A 15543-nucleotide genomic window follows, 5' to 3' on the forward strand; every position below is an offset into this window, starting at 1 on the left:
TGTTCATTCACTTACTGAATGCCCTCCGCCAGCCGCCCGTCTAGGGGAACACCGGGCCACTGCACAGCATGGACATCACAGTATTGGAAGAGCACGGAAGTGGAACACACGAAGTACTGGAGAGGCCAGGAGGAAGGGGCGGAGGGTTAAGGTTAGGCAGGCGCTTGGGGCCGCCAAGAACGCGGGGGAAAAGAGCAGGGCGACCCAGAGCAGTCCCAGAGCAGCGCAGGCACACGGTCCCGACGTCCTCCGGCCCGTGGACAGCGACCCCAGTTCAGGACCGCAGGCAGAGTGCACACCCAACCACAGGAGAATGCAGTTCTCAGGCTGCCCGATCTCCGCCCTTCCGGCCCGCCGCCGGAAACGGAAGTGTCGGTCAGCGCCTACTTCCGGTCGGGACCTGTGTGGCGGCGGTGGCGCGGACGGTGAGGCGGGTCCTCGTTGACGGCCTTTAGTCTCCCGGGGAGCTCGCCAGCCTTTTCTGTTCCCTTCCCGGGCGCCCTCGAGGTGAGGGCGGAGCGGGACCTCGAAGCAGTGTCCTCCCTGGGAGCTGCCCTTCCCCATGTGCCGCCCTAACGGTGGGGTTCCCGTTCCCCGTGAGGCGGCCCAGCGGTGGCGCTTCCTTGCCCGCGGGCTATCCCCGCCCTGGGATCCGCTTCCCTGTGCGGATGTTCCCGCGGTGGGGTCCGCAACCCTGTTTTGTGTCCGCGTTGTGGGGTCGCCCTCCGTTATGTGTCCTCGCGGTGTTCCCCTTCCCAGTGGGGTGACCCCCTCGCTAAGGTCCCCTCCCTGAGCGGCGTCCTCATGGTAGGGTGGCTCCGGAGGAAGGCTCTGCAGAGGAAGCAAACCCTGGCCTCAGAGCCCCGAGTTTGACAGTCTAAAGACTGCGATTAGAACCTGTGCCGTTCTGCCTTCAGATTTTGTTTTGTTCTTTCTGACAGGTTCTTTGTTGGGTGTACTTTGCCAGCTGGCTGGGTGCCACTGCCCCGATTGCCCTCCCAGAGAAGGTTGTAGGAGAGGTGGTGGTCTTAACATTGGGATTGTCAGACGATCTTAATGTGTGTTCACCAGAGTGGTTGGATATCCATTTCTCAAGTTTAACACCCAGGCCTGTGATTCAGAATCACAGCAATTTTAATGTCAGTGGAAATGTTGAGGATGACATGTCAGAGCAGGACAAGAAAGTGAACACGTACAAAGTCATACACACCATGGAATCTCCACTTAGAAGGAAATGTAAAGAAAAGAATTAGGAAACAAGCCCTCTTAAAAGTATTTGCCTCTGGCATCTTTATGTTTTCTGTCCTGCCCAGATATTCTGCACTGGTATACCTGGTTTCATAATCTGAAAAAAATAGAAGAAATAGTGGTTACAATATTATTCATTTGAAAGAGAAGTGAGAAGAGATGCAGTGTGTACAGACAGAGAGGAATTGTTTACTGGAAACTCACCATGGATTTCAGTGTTTTTCTGAAAACTTGTGGGAATGGGGAGTGAAAAGTTCTAAAAGGTGGGTCTTTTTCACATCTATGAAATGAAAGTTAAATAGCTCAAATCAAAGGGAACAAATGTTGGTTGTATCACCACATTTGCCAGATGCTCAGCAAATAGCTCCACAACTAGGATGGTGTTGGCACTGGGATGGTGTGATAGAGAGGACAGGATATGGGAAGTGGTTGGGTCACGTGTACACATCTTCCATGCCCACATCTCCCTTACGGTCAGGTTTTCCCATGCTTGAGTCTCAAAAGTTTGTGCTTTTGTTAAGGAGCTTATAGTCCAAGTTCAGGCTTCTTTTCTGGTTTATTAGATTAAGCATCTCAGACGCTGTTCAGGTGCTCATCTGGCTGTTGAAGGGTAGGTTTAGTGCCAAGGTTTTTGTCTGCCTAATGATCTTCCTTGTACACAGGCTGCCTGGGGTATGACACGTGGGCAGATCCCACCTGTTCATTGGCCATGAAGGAGACAGACCGGGAGGCGGTGGCAACAGCAGTTCAGAGGGTTGCTGGGATGCTCCAGCGCCCAGATCAGCTAGATAAGGTGGAGCAGTATCGCCGAAGGGAAGCTCGGAAGAAGGCCTCTGTGGAGGCCAGACTGAAGGTAGGAGGCCTCTGATGTCATGTGCTGAGTTTCTGGTTCCTACTTGATGTCTTGCGGTAATTTTGCTAAATTAGACTTTGTGATAAAATGGGAGGAGACAGAGCTGCACTTTACCTTACTTAGCAGTTACTTCCGACAGTGTTACCAAGTGTAGATTTACAAAGAAGACTGAGGGTATTGAAAACACCACAGGAACTTTTTCAGTGCTCTGGAAGAGTCAGTTTAACTTTTTAAAACAGTACCTATTTGTTTATTTAAAGCTCTTCTGCAGAGTGCCACTAAAGAGAAGTCTGTTTCGATTATTTCAACACCTATGATAGTGGGCTGACCATGTGCTGGCATTATTATGGTGGAGGAGAATGAGGTGAGGCATGTTTAAGAGTTGTGGTAATGATACTCTCCTGTAGCACCTGTACCCTGGAGGCTAAAGCAAGAGGATTGCTTGAGCTTAGCAGTTCAGGACCAGCCTGGCAACATGGGTAAGACCCCATCTCAAAAATTAAAGAAAAAGCTACTGGTAAAAAAGTTAGTAGATGTAGTAAAAGTTAGAGCACTCTCCTAGTGCCACAAAGCCTTGGGTTTGAGCCCAAGCACTCCTGCCCCCAACACACACACACAGCGTGTGAGAGCAAGACAAAGAAGAAAGTCATTCTTTTTCAAAGTTGTTAACCACTTACCAGTCCAGTTATTCAAATACAGGATACAAAACATTGCATTCTTTCATTAATTTTTATAAGCTAATGTAACAAATATAAAAATGACAATTGTATCACTTTTATTCAATACAAGAATCAACTGGTTGAAATGACAGATGCCTGAGCAACACAAGGGATAGTCAGTATGTAAACAAACTTGATGCCCAAGTAATGCTCAAGGTAAACTGTTAAGTGGTTAAATTAGACAAATTTGGTATAATTATAAGACATTAAAATGACAACCTGCTATCATTGATATGCAGCAGAATATTTTTAGGAGTTTTAGAGACTGCCTTTGAGTAAAGTTATTCTCAAATTGCTAGGCAATGAGTTCTTCCTACTGAAAACCATGCAAGTGCCTAGGGGACAGCAGGCTTGCTGCTGCCGTAGGATTGTTCACTTGGATTAACAAGGTGCCCAAAGACTGCACTAATCTGAGACATTAGCTTTGTGCTAGTTTAAGCAATTGTTTGGACCTAACTGCATTTTTAGCCTGAACTTTTATCTGTTGTAGAACTTGTGAGATTAATCAGCAGTTGTCAGTGGTAGTAGAATTAGAAACTTCAAGTAGTCATTATGATCATATTTAGATATTTCTAAACACAATATAGACTCCTGAATAAGTTATTCCTAGCGTGGAACATGCTGCCTCGTCAGGCCTTGCTTTCTGTTTACCTGTTGCTATTTTTCCATACCCCTACCTGTGGTAGGCATTTCATTTGGCTTGAGGAATGGATCTGAATCTCAAATGTACTGGTCCGCACAGCTGCCACTGTCCTCCAGCTGAGTTTGGTCTGCTAAATGGTAGGAGCCTCCACTCCAAAGCTGATGAAGTCCTGACCATTTTGTCCACCTAGATAAGGCCTGTTGGGAAACAGAGATGCCAGAGGAGATTGGGTGGTGCCCTCTAAAGATACCATTTAGGGTGGCCACATGCTTCCTGCATGCCCACAGTGGTACCCATTATCACAAGGCCATGAGGCTGGACAGGGAATGTTATAAGGTTTTTTCACTGAAGCTTTTTTTTTTTGGTTTTTTTTTTTTGGTTTTTCTCCGGTACCAGGAACCGAACTCACAACCTTGCGCTTGCCAGGCAGGCGCTTTTGCCGCCGAGCTAAATCCCCAGCCCCCACTGAAGCTTTTTAAAGAAAATTTTTTATTGATGCATGTTTGTAGTACATAATGATTACATTTTGGGGAGTTTGTACATGTGCATAACACATCTCCATTCTTTTTTTGTTTTTGCCCTTCTCCTGTTCTAGCCCTTCCTGCTCCCTCCAACTCTTATTCCCCTTCCCATTTGCAAAGGCTTTATTTCTGTTTTTAATTCACTTTTTAAAAAATTGCTTTTCCCTTCCTTCCCTCTCCTCTCCCCTATCTCTTGTTCCCCTTTCCATTTGAAAAAGAGCTCCCTGTTTCTTATTATCTATCTTTTATTTTGCTCTTTATTTATACTTTGGGATTCCCATATAAGAGAAATCCATGTGATCTTTAAATTTGTGTGTCTGATTTATTTAACTTAACATTGTGGTCTCAAGGTGCATCCATTTACCTACAGATGACTCAGGTTTATCTTTTATGGCAGAATAGTACTCCTTATATACATTTTCTTTATTCATTCATCTGTTGATGGGCATATAGGTTGTTTCCAAGATTGAGCTATTATAAATTGTGCTGCTATAAGCATGGGTTTGCGTGTATCATTGTAAAATGTCTTTAGCTCTTTCAGGAAGAGTCCTAGAAGGTGAGTATCTGGGTCAAATGGAATTTCTAGTTTTAGTGTTTTGAGAGATTTCCATTCTGCTAATCTGTGTCTTTTGATTGGCAAATTGAGACTTTTCACATTGATAGTTAAAACTGGTAGGTATTGACTTATTCCTGTCATTGTATTCTTTTCTGCTGCTGATTACCTTATTTTCTCTTTACTTAATTGTTTACCCTGCCTGATACATTCATTCTATTGGGTTTTTGGCTTTGTTAGGTTCATTGTCTCTTTCTAGGACATCCTTGAGAATTTTTGAATTTTTTTGCTTCGGTGGTCAAAAATTTCTTTAGGTGCAGTTCGGAAAGATAATTTTGCTGATGTCTGGGGGATTTTCATAATGATCTCCATAGCGGTTGTAATAGTTTACATTCTCACTATTTATTTGTTTATTTATTTTGTCTTTCTGAGACAGGGTCTCGTTATGCAGTTCAGGCTGGCCTTGAGCTCACTTTGTAGCCCAGGCTGGTCTTGAACATGCAACGATCCTCCTGCCTCGGCCTCGGAAGTGCTAGGATTACAGGCTGCGCCACCACACCTGGCCTCACTAACAATTTAAAAGGTTTTTAAAGGTTCCTTTTACCCTCCATCCTTTCCAGCATGTTATTATTTGATTTCTTGATGATGGCCATTTTTTCTGGATTAAGGTAGTATCTCAGTGTTGTTTTAATTTGCATTTCTGTAATGGCCAGGGATATTGAACATTTTTTTCATGTATTTATTGGCCATCTGAACTTCTGAGAAGTGTCTATTCATTTCAGTTGCCCATTTTTTGATTGGATTTTTTATTTTAGGAAGTCTAATTTGTTTTGTGTCAGTCCTCTGAGGAATAGCTGGAACAATTTTTTTTCCCATTCTGTAGGTTTTTCTCTTCACTCTTTTGTTTCCTTTGAGGTACAGAAGTTCTTAATTTGATATGATCTCATTTCACATTTCTCTCTGCCCCTCTTTATATCCTGTGGGTTTGTGTGGTGATCTCGCTGTTTGAGAGGTTCCCTGTTGTACACCCAATCTATGGCAACTGTCCAAGCTAATACATGTCTCTGCTTATGTTAGTAGACGGGGAAACAGTCAGACTACTGTTCTCCTTCAGATGTAGACAGTGGGGTGGAGGCTTAAGTAGACTGCTGAACTCTATGCCATCACCTTCAGATCTAGCCACCTCTGAAAGCCAGACCTCCTGAACCACTCATCAGATTGGAGGCCCAGTGCCCTTTCCTGGTATGAGCTTGAACTTCCCAGCGGATCTCTGGGGATCTATGTCTAGTCCTCACCCTCTTAGTCTGTCTCCCATGGCTGTCTCTCACCCAGTCACTGTGGCAGAGTAACAGTTTCAGTCCTGGTAGTATAGGTATTCTGTGGCTCAATTCCACACGATCAACCCCTTTCCAAAATGGCAGTTGGTTCTCTCATAGTATGGCAGGGACTGTACTAGTTGTTTTCTCCAACTCTGTCCTACCATGAAGAAGTCACCCTCTGGGAAGAGCCCCATACTTGTTTTGTTTTTTTACACCAACATGTGTTTTTCTTGGGGCTAGCTGTGCTGGCCCATCTGTTATTTTTCCCTGAAGCAATCAGCTCTTCCAGGCTTACTTCTTCTACTGGGCATTGGTCTCTTCAGTCAGGTTGGTTGGTTGTTAGTCATGTCTGTGGCTCTGTGCTTTTCAGTACTGTTTGTGAAAATAAAGTAGCTCCAGTGTCCCAAGGGAAATTAGGTGGCATCCAATCCAGATCTTCTATTCTGGACTTACGCCTTGTCCAAAATCAGGTCCATGGGTTGATTGGTACTTTTGCAGCCCCATGCAGAGGGGAAACAAAATGCAGAGCTGGCTCAGAATTGGCAATAGCCATGACCAGTGCACAGAATCCACGGATGTGGAGCTGGTCAGGGATCTGACCCTGCATTTAGTGGGGCTGTGGGGGATGTGTTTGTTCCATGGAGCATATTGAAACTTTAAAATGCATAATTGCTCTGTTCCCAGGCAGCAGCAAAAGAAAAAGTTACCATGGGAATCAAGTAAATCCTTACGTTTATTTTTTCTGCTGTTGACAAACACCACCTGCATGGTATCTCCCCTTAGGCTGCAATCCAGTCACAGCTGGATGGGGTACGTACAGGCCTAAGCCAGCTCCACAATGCGCTTAATGATGTCAAGGACATCCAGCAGTCACTGGCTGACGTCAGCAAGGACTGGAGGCAGAGCATCAACACCATCGAGAGCCTCAAGGATGTGAAGGATGCAGTGGTGCAGCACAGCCAGCTGGCTGCGGCTGTGGAGAACCTCAAGAACATCTTCTCAGGTGAGTACAGACAACAGGCTGGGGACGCTGGAACTCTCTCAATGATGCCTTCTCATGGTTCACACTTGTTTTCCCTCTAGACGTAGGGAGCTCTGTAGGTATTATAGAGGCAAATCCAGCACTTTCGTGCAGTGCATTTCTTAGGCTGTCCTAGAGTGGAGGATAACCTTCCTGCCTGCTCACCTGCTTCTCTGTCTGAATGTGGGTGGGAAAGATGTCAGGAAAGTGCAGACCAGTGGAGAGCATGCAGTTCTGTGTCAGGACAGAGCATAGGAGTGGACAGCCCAGCCACACATATCAATCCTGTTGCAAAGAGGTAGCTATGGATGAGTGGAACAGGAGAGAGGCAGCCACACACACACACACTCTAGAGAGGTGGGGGCGGGGGTGGGGGTGGACTGAGGTGAGGGTGAGGGACCAACCTGAGGTATGGGGGTAGGAAAGCATCAGGCTCAAGTTGGGGAACGTGGGTGTGAGGGCCACAGGAACAGGTAGGGCAGGGATGGATTGGAGTTCCATGGATTGGAGTGGACCCAGCAGGGAAAGGAGGCAGAGGACTGGCACTTGCAGAGTCATCTCTCTGATCCCAGCTAGTGGGATGCGGTGCTCTCTAGCCTGTCATCAGGCAGTGTCAGGTGTGCCTGCATGCTGGCCCCATAGCATAAGTCAGGAAATGTTACCTCCTCTGTAGTCTGGGAAGGTTTGAGAAGGGTGGAGGTTAGCTTTCTAAATGTTTGGTGAATTCACCGAGGCTGGCAGATAGAGGGTTTTTCTTTGTAGGGAGGTTGTTGATTACTGAATCATTAATCAACAATTTTTCACTAGCTCTGGATCTATTCAGATTTTCTGTTTGTGGTTCAATCTTGGTAGGCTTTGTGTTTCTAGAAACTTGTCTGTTGCGCCTGAGTTCTCTAGTCTGTTGGTGCGACATGTTTTTAATGTACTCTCTTTACAGTTCTCTTAGTTTCTGAAGATAGTTATGTCCCCACTTTCAATTTTGATTTTATCAATTTGAATTTTCTGTGTTTTTTCCCTTGATCCATCTAAAGTAACAGTTTGCCAGCTTCACTGATCTTTTCAAAGAACCCGTTTTCATTGATTTTGATTTTCTTTTTTTTTTTTATTTTGATTTTCTTAATTGCTTTTGTATTCTCTGTTTTGTTTATCTTGCCCTAGTCTTTATTATTACCTTTCTTCTGGCTTTGGGCTTAAAATGGCACTCCTTTAGAAGCTCCTTAGGGGCTGGGATTTAGCTCAGCAGCACAGCGCCTGCCTGACAAGTGCGAGGTAGTGAGTTCGATTCCTGGTACCGCAAAAAAATAAATAAATAAATAAAAGCTCCTTAAGTGGTTAGATTAGGTTGTTGATATGAGATCTTCTTTAGGGAGAGTATCAGGAATCGAACTCAGGATCTCACACTTGCTGCACCGCTGAGCTGAATCCCCAGCCTGAGATCTTTTTTTTGATGAAAGCATTTCTAGATAAACATTTTATGTTTTAACACTGCTTTTACTGCATTCCCTAAGTTTTGATATGTTCTATTTTCATTTTCATTCTTTGTTTTATTAGGGTTTTTTTGAGACGGGGTCCCACTATTTAGCCCAGGCTGGCCTCAAACTTGCTAAGATCCTCCTGACTCAGCCTCCCGAATGCTGGCATTACAGGTGTACACCACCATGCCCAGCTTCATTTTCATTCTTGTTCATCTTTGAATTTCCTTCCTGACTTCTTACTTGCCCTATTAAGAGTGTTGTTTAATTTCCACAAATTTGGATTTTTCAGGTTTCTTACTTTTACATATTTCTAATTTCAATTTTTTTTTTGGAGAATATAGTTTGTATATGTGTCTTCTAAAAAATTCTTCTGAGAACTTAACATGTGATGTAAATATAATCTATCCTGAAGAATACCTGATCGTGAAGCCTGTGTGCTATGTTGGTGCTGCTCCTGTGTGTCATGTGTCTGTTTAGGTGAGATTGTTTGTTGTGTGGCTCAAGTCCTCCATTTTCCTGCTTACCTTCTGCCTGCCTGTCCCATCCATTATTGAATGGAAGTATTGAAGTCTCCAGGTTTCATAAAAATATATACACATACATACATACATATATGTAAGGCATGTATATACATATATTTTCACATTCCCAGCTGTCCTAGAACTCAGTATGTAGCCCAGGCTGCCTCAGTCTCCTTAGTGCTCAGATTATAGGCGTGCACCACCATCCTGGACCCACTTCATATACTTTAATGGTCTGTTAGTAAGTCTGTAGAAATGTCTTTAACTGTTATAATCATGTAATTGTTTGGAACCTTGCTAGATGGAACTTTCTGTCTATAATGGCCTTCTTTGTCTCTTGTTAGCTTTTTGACTTAAAATCTGTTTTGTTTGATGCTACTATGATCTCATATTCTCTTTTGGTTACATTTGCAAGAAGTATCTTTCAGCCTTTTTGTCTCTTTGGCTTTAAGCTCAGTCTCCTGTAGATACATATTTTTTAAAAGCCATTCTTTTGTTTGGAGCATTTAATGTGTTTAAATTTAAAGGAATTACTCCCTGGGTTCAATTCCAAGTACTCAAAAAAGAGAGGATAAAAAAATGAAGAATTACTAATAGGGACTTCTGTAATTTTACTCTTTGTTTTCCATATTAAATATAATTTTTTTTGCTCCTCATTTCCTGCATTAGTCTTAGTGTTTGTTATTTATTTATTTTTCTTCAATCAGATTTTATTGGTACATTTCAAATATACATAATGATCACATTCATCATAGGGAATTTATACCTGTACATGATAAAACTTGATTTTTTTTCCCATTCCCCTACTCTCCCTTCAATCTCTCCTCCCCTCCGCATTTACAAAAGTTTTGTTTCCTTTTTTCCTTCTTTTATCACTTTTTTTTTTACTTTTCCCTTCTTTCCTTTCCCCCCTCCCCCTCTTTGGTGGTTTTGAGGGTTTTGTTTTTGTTTGTTTTTTTAGAAAAGAAACATTGTAATTCCCTTTTCATTTCTTTGGTGTACATTTTTTAGCTATCTTTGTGGTTACTGTGGATATTAACATCCTAAGGTATGTCAGTGGGGTTTGAATTTATATCAGCTTAATCTCAGTAACATACAAAGACTGTTTTTGTCACTTCTCTTCTTTTGGTTGTTGTGCTACGGTATCACATCTTTGCACATTGCATGACCAAAAACAGGCCAGTAGTTGTTTTCATAAAATACATTAAAAGCCAGATGTGGAGTTACAATCCAAAGTTACAGTATTATTAGGATTTAAACCAATTTCAACGTGTTATTCTCTTAAATTATATAGAAAACAAGAAGCTGGGTTAAAAAGTAGGGTTATACTATACTAGAGTTTATAATTGTCATTATATTTGCCTCTGTTCCGATCTGTATTTCTTCATATGCCTTCCAGTTACTGTCCGTTTACTATTTGCAAGTTTCTGTGTTGTCTTTTTATTTCTCCCTGCAGGGTAGGCCTAATGGTAAGGAGCTCTCTTAGCTTTCAGTTATTTGGGACTGTCCTTAATTTCTCCCTCACTGATCTTTTGGTCCCCTTCTCCCAGTGGGGAACATGTTAGGCAAGTGCTTTCCACGGAGCTATACTCTCAGCTCTGCCTTCTGAGTGGTAGTTTTGTTGGTATAAGTTTCTTAGTTACAGTGTCTGTCTTTTTCATTTTGCATACATCATCCCCCTGCCTTCTGGCTTTCAAAATTTATGGTAGAGATATTACTGTACTTAGGAGCCCTGGTATAGGATGAGTTGTTCTCTCTTGCTGCTTTCACAATTTCCTGTTCATCTTTGTCTTGCAGAAGTTTGATTTAATAGTGTCTTGATGTGTCTCTTTACTTGTCACATTGGGAGGTCACTGAGCTTCCTGGATAGTTAATATATTTATGTCTTTCATCAGATTTGGAAATTTCCAGCCATTATACCTTCAAATATTCTCTTTTTCCTGTGGAGTTTTCAGTCTGCTTCATAGATCCACAAGGACCCATGGGCTCTGTTCACTTTTCTTCATTTTTCTTTCTTTTCCTCATATGTGATAATTCTTACTGTTTTTCCCTCATACTCACTGTCTCTTTCTCTGGCCTACTCAAATTTGCTCTGAACCCTTATAAACTTGTTTCAAATCTTGTATTGTCAGTTCCACTTCCCTTTTAAGTTTGCTGTCTCTTTATTGCTGTTTCCATTCTGTTTATACATTGCTTTCTTTGCTTTCTTCATAACTCACTTTAGTTCTTGAGCATCTATAAAAAGTGGTTTTAAAGTCTATCTGGTAGGTTTCCATCAAGTCTTTTTCAGGGATGGTTTCTTTCTTTCTTTTTTTTTTTTTTTTTTTGTCTTTTTAAGACAGGGTCTCTATGCAGTTCAGGCTGTCCTTGAACTCACTTTGTAGCCCAGGATGCCCTTGATCTTGCTCCTGCCTCAGGCTCCTGAATGCTAGGATTACAGGTGTGTGCCATCATGCCCAACCAGGGATGGTTTCTGTTGATTTTTTTTTTTTTTTTTCCTTTGAACTAGAGCATTTTCCTCTTTTTAGAAAGATTTTTTTTTGTTGTTGTTGAACATTTGGCATTTGAATCTAATAAAATGCTGACTGTAGAGACAGATCTCCCATCACAGTCTTTTAAGCCTTTTTTTTTTTTTTTTTTTTGTGGTACTGGGAGTTGAACTTATGACCTTGCGCTTGCCAGGTAGGCACTGTGCTGCTGAGCTGTAGCCCCAGCCCCTTCTTACTTTCTTAAGCCTATTTTTCCCCCCATCACAGTCTGTGGAGGCTCCTATGAGGGCTCCTGAGAGGTGGCACAAGCTGCTCTAGGAGCATCATACAACTGCCTGCCGCAGGATGGAGGTGGAGATGGACAGTGAGTGGGTAATACGTGGAGGGCTAGTATTTTCCAAAATTAGCCAAATTTATGATCCAGGCCTTCCTGTGAGAGTTGCCAGCCTTAATAGACTCCAGAGCTCAAAATAGTAATGCCAGACAGATTCTACCAGTATAGATGCCCAGCCAAGGAGATAGATGTTTGGTTTCTCCCTGAACCTACTACACATGGCCTTTGGTGCACTTTTTATGGTACTAACTTGTCCCTTATCTGTAGTGCCTGAGATTGTAAGGGAGACCCAGGACCTGATCGAGCAAGGGGCTCTGCTGCAAGCTCACCGGAAGCTGATGGACCTGGAGTGCTCACGGGATGGACTGATGTGTGAGCAGTACCGCATGGACAGTGGGAACACACGGGACATGACCCTCATCCACGGCTACTTCGGCAGCACGCAGGGGCTCTCTGATGAGCTGGCAAAGCAACTGTGGATGGTGCTGCAGAGGTCCCTGGTCACTGTCCGTAGAGATCCCACCTTGCTGGTCTCTGTGGTCAGGATCATTGAAAGGGAGGAAAAAATTGACAAGCGTATACTTGACCGAAAAAAGCAAACTGGCTTTGTTCCTCCTGGGAGGCCCAAAAATTGGAAAGAGAAAATGTTTGCCATCTTGGACAGAACCGTGACAACTCGAATCGAGGGCACACAGGCAGATACCAGGGAGTCTGATAAGATGTGGCTTGTACGCCACCTGGAAATCATAAGGAAGTATGTCCTGGATGACCTCATCATTGCCAAAAACCTGATGGTTCAGTGCTTCCCTCCACATTATGAGATCTTTAAAAACCTCCTGAGCATGTACCACCAGGCCCTGAGCACAAGAATGCAGGACCTAGCATCAGAAGACCTGGAGGCCAACGAGATCGTGAGCCTGCTTACATGGGTCTTGAACACCTACACAAGGTAGAACCTCTTTACTTCTTTACATGGAAACCACTGCACAAATATACTGATAGGCAGTTTGCAGAGTCTCCTGAGTCTAGCAGTAGGCTTTGCTTTCTGCTTTGTGGAAGTATTTCTCATCCACTGGTTGGGCACTTACCTGGAAGTCAGGCCAAGCCTTTGGTTTGGATTTGACCTTGTCTGGGTGGCGTCTCTGCTCTCAGCCTCAAGTACCATGATGTGTGTCCTTTGTGTCAGGCTGTTTCTGTGTGTAGACTTCGTTCCTCAAAGTGACACCCTGAGGTATAGGTTCGCTATTCTTCAGTGAGAGTATGTGGCTTCAGGAGGCACTGTAACTTTTACCTAATCATCGGGCTGGTGAGGAGACCATCCATTTTGAGTTGCCTCAGCAGTACACCAGGGCAGTTAGCCTTTCAAAAAATAAAGAGCTCCAAGTCAGGTGCAGAGGAGCATATCCATAGTCCCAGCACTCAGGAGGCTGAGGGAAGCGGATTGCTTGAACCTAGGAGTTAAGAGACGATCCTGGTCAATACAGTGAGATCTGAGACCAACTCAAGCATAAATAAAAACAATGACAAGGATATACAATTCTAGAAGAATCAGTAGTCCTTTTGCATTTTAGCATCAGATTTTGTTACAATCTATGAGGGAACATCAGCCACTTCATGTCCTAACATTTGAAAATTGACCCATTGGTAGGGTCTACTGAAATTTTGTAAGATTAGGTAGTTGAAATGTAACTTAATTTTGCATGGGTCTAGGAATAGGAAACAATAGTAAGTGATATAATCTAATACCTTTATGATTTTTTTTCATACCTTGTTGCTGCTGTGGTGAGATAAAGTAAACATTTCCTTAGCAATGAGGTTTATTTTTTGTGGTTTGTAACTTATAACTGCTGGTAGTAGAGAGTTTATACACTTCAGTACAGAAAGATGTGAAGAAAAAGAAAATTTGAAACAAAATCAGAAAGAGTAGTCATTGTTTCTTAGCTTAATCTTACTGTGTGGCCGGAACGTAGTACACAGTGTATTGTATGTGCTGACAGCCACTGGAGGTGAGAGATGCCATGATTGTCTCCATGGTTAGATGAGCAGTTAGGGAGCAGGATATGAGGTTGGGCTCTGGGTCCTGGCACCAAGTCCAAACCTGGAAGAGTGAGGAGTGTGTGAATGAGGTTTGTGCAGTCTTTGCTGCCACACTGTGAGCTCTGTTCTTACTGTCCACATGGTCCCTCAGTCCGGGCTCTCTTACACGTGATACTGAGATGGAAATATCTCTCATGTGTGTTCCTCAGGCCAGGATTTCTTCTTTGTGTCCCTTGGACTAGGCTCTCTCACATATGTCCCCTGAAGCCTGGCTTTCTGTCATGTATGTCCCTCAAGCTGGTGCTCTCTAAAGAATCTGTGCTGCTCCCTGGAATTCCTGCACAAAGAATGGAGCCTCTCAGCACAGAAATACTCAGGTTAAATGAATTATTGTTGAATAATTGCAGAATTTTTTAAAGCACTTTTCATTCAGGAAGATCTTAGATTCCTTTGTGTGTGTGTTTTTAGGTGTGAATGTGAATTTGGACTTGACCCCAGGGCCTCTCACTGAACTAAAGCTCCAGCCATTTTTTTTTTTTTTCCCTGTCTTTTTGAGACAGGGTTTCATTATGCAGTTCAGGCTGGCCTTCAACTCACTTTGTAGCCCAGGCTGGTGTCGAACTCACAGCAATCTTCCTGCCTCAGCCTCCCATGTTCTGGGATTACAGGTGTGCACCACCACGACTGGCATTTTATTTTGAGTCTTTAAGTTGCCCAGTGTGGCTCAAACTTGCAACCATCTTGCCTCAGTTTCTCAAAGTGTTTTAATTACAGGCTTGTACTAACATGTCTGACCTTGGATTTTACAGGTTGACCAGCTAGTAATAATATTGTTCAGTTTTTCTAAAATGTTAGCTTTTGTAAATTCATTTTTAGGAAATGTACTATGTAAGTTCTCTGAGTAATCAACTTCTAGACATGGTTGTTGTCTCCCCCAATCCCACCCCTTCCGTCTTGGTGATATTCCAGATTGAACCCCTAGCCTTCAAACTGAGCTACGCGGCCTAAGTTCCTCAGGCTGGCCTCAGACTTACAGTCTTCCTGCCTCAGCTTCCATAGTAGCTGGGATTATAGACATGTGCCACCATGCCCAGAAAAACTCTAGACTTTGTAAGAACCAAACTGACACAGACATTGTTTTGCATGAAAATTTTTGCTCTGAAATTTAGTTCACATTTCCCAGCACTCTGTGCAATAGACTGAATGAAGTTTTGCTTTCTTGGTGACCTGTTTTTCATGAGTAATGCCATGTATGCTTTTCCCAGTCTGCCTCCTTCTGCAGAGTTGTGATGGTGACTGCAGGGGCACATTCCCCAGGGTGTAGTCCTGCACATCAGTTTCTTAATAAAGCCAGACTAGCAATGCCTTCTGATTTTGAGGGGCCCTAGAGACACAGTGAATTGGACAGATGGGCCTCACCATCATGACTCTTTCCTGCATTTGAGCCACTGGCACAGAGGGATAAGGCCAGTGTCAAGGTGACATACATGGCCACACAGCCAGTAAGGTGACATCACATACATGTGACCCAGAAGACTCTTGATCCCTCAGCCAGCATGTTGTATGTCAGCCCTGAGTTGTCTCTAAGGTGGTTGAGCATCTGCATGTAAATCAGCCTGCCTAAGACTGTTCTTCCTGTGGTTCACCATTCACACCTGGTTTTCACTGTAGTATGGAGATGATGGGGAACATGGAACTGGCCCCAGAAGTAGATGTCAATGCCTTGGAGCCTCTGCTTTCTTCAAGTGTGGTCTCTGAGCTGCTCGACACATACATGTCCACGCTCACTGTGAGTAGAGCCATTGAATGC

At 43.4% G+C, this 15543-nt stretch overlaps 1 protein-coding gene across 4 annotated transcripts in view; it reads left to right on the plus strand.

Annotated features, from left to right (window-relative positions):
• Positions 1-361: 361 nt before the first annotated feature.
• The window catches only part of Exoc3 (exocyst complex component 3), a 28070-nt gene continuing 12888 nt past the window's right edge, over positions 362-15543 (plus strand). The window contains exons 1-6 of one of the 4 annotated variants that reach the window (XM_005406998.2): positions 378-507; positions 1314-1511; positions 1911-2101; positions 6640-6859; positions 11964-12645; positions 15405-15522. In XM_005406998.2, coding sequence (XP_005407055.1) covers positions 1958-2101; positions 6640-6859; positions 11964-12645; positions 15405-15522 — 1164 coding nt within the window. In that variant the 5' untranslated portion in view covers positions 378-507; positions 1314-1511; positions 1911-1957. Of the gene's footprint in view, positions 508-1313; positions 1512-1910; positions 2102-6639; positions 6860-11963; positions 12646-15404; positions 15523-15543 lie in introns of all 4 variants that reach the window. The other 3 variants (XM_005406997.2, XM_013505897.1, XM_005406996.2) reach the window with 3 other exon arrangements.

This window comes from Chinchilla lanigera, unplaced genomic scaffold (assembly GCF_000276665.1).
Source record: "Chinchilla lanigera isolate Chin_1 unplaced genomic scaffold, ChiLan1.0 scaffold00103, whole genome shotgun sequence".
Lineage (NCBI taxonomy): Eukaryota > Metazoa > Chordata > Mammalia > Rodentia > Chinchillidae > Chinchilla > Chinchilla lanigera.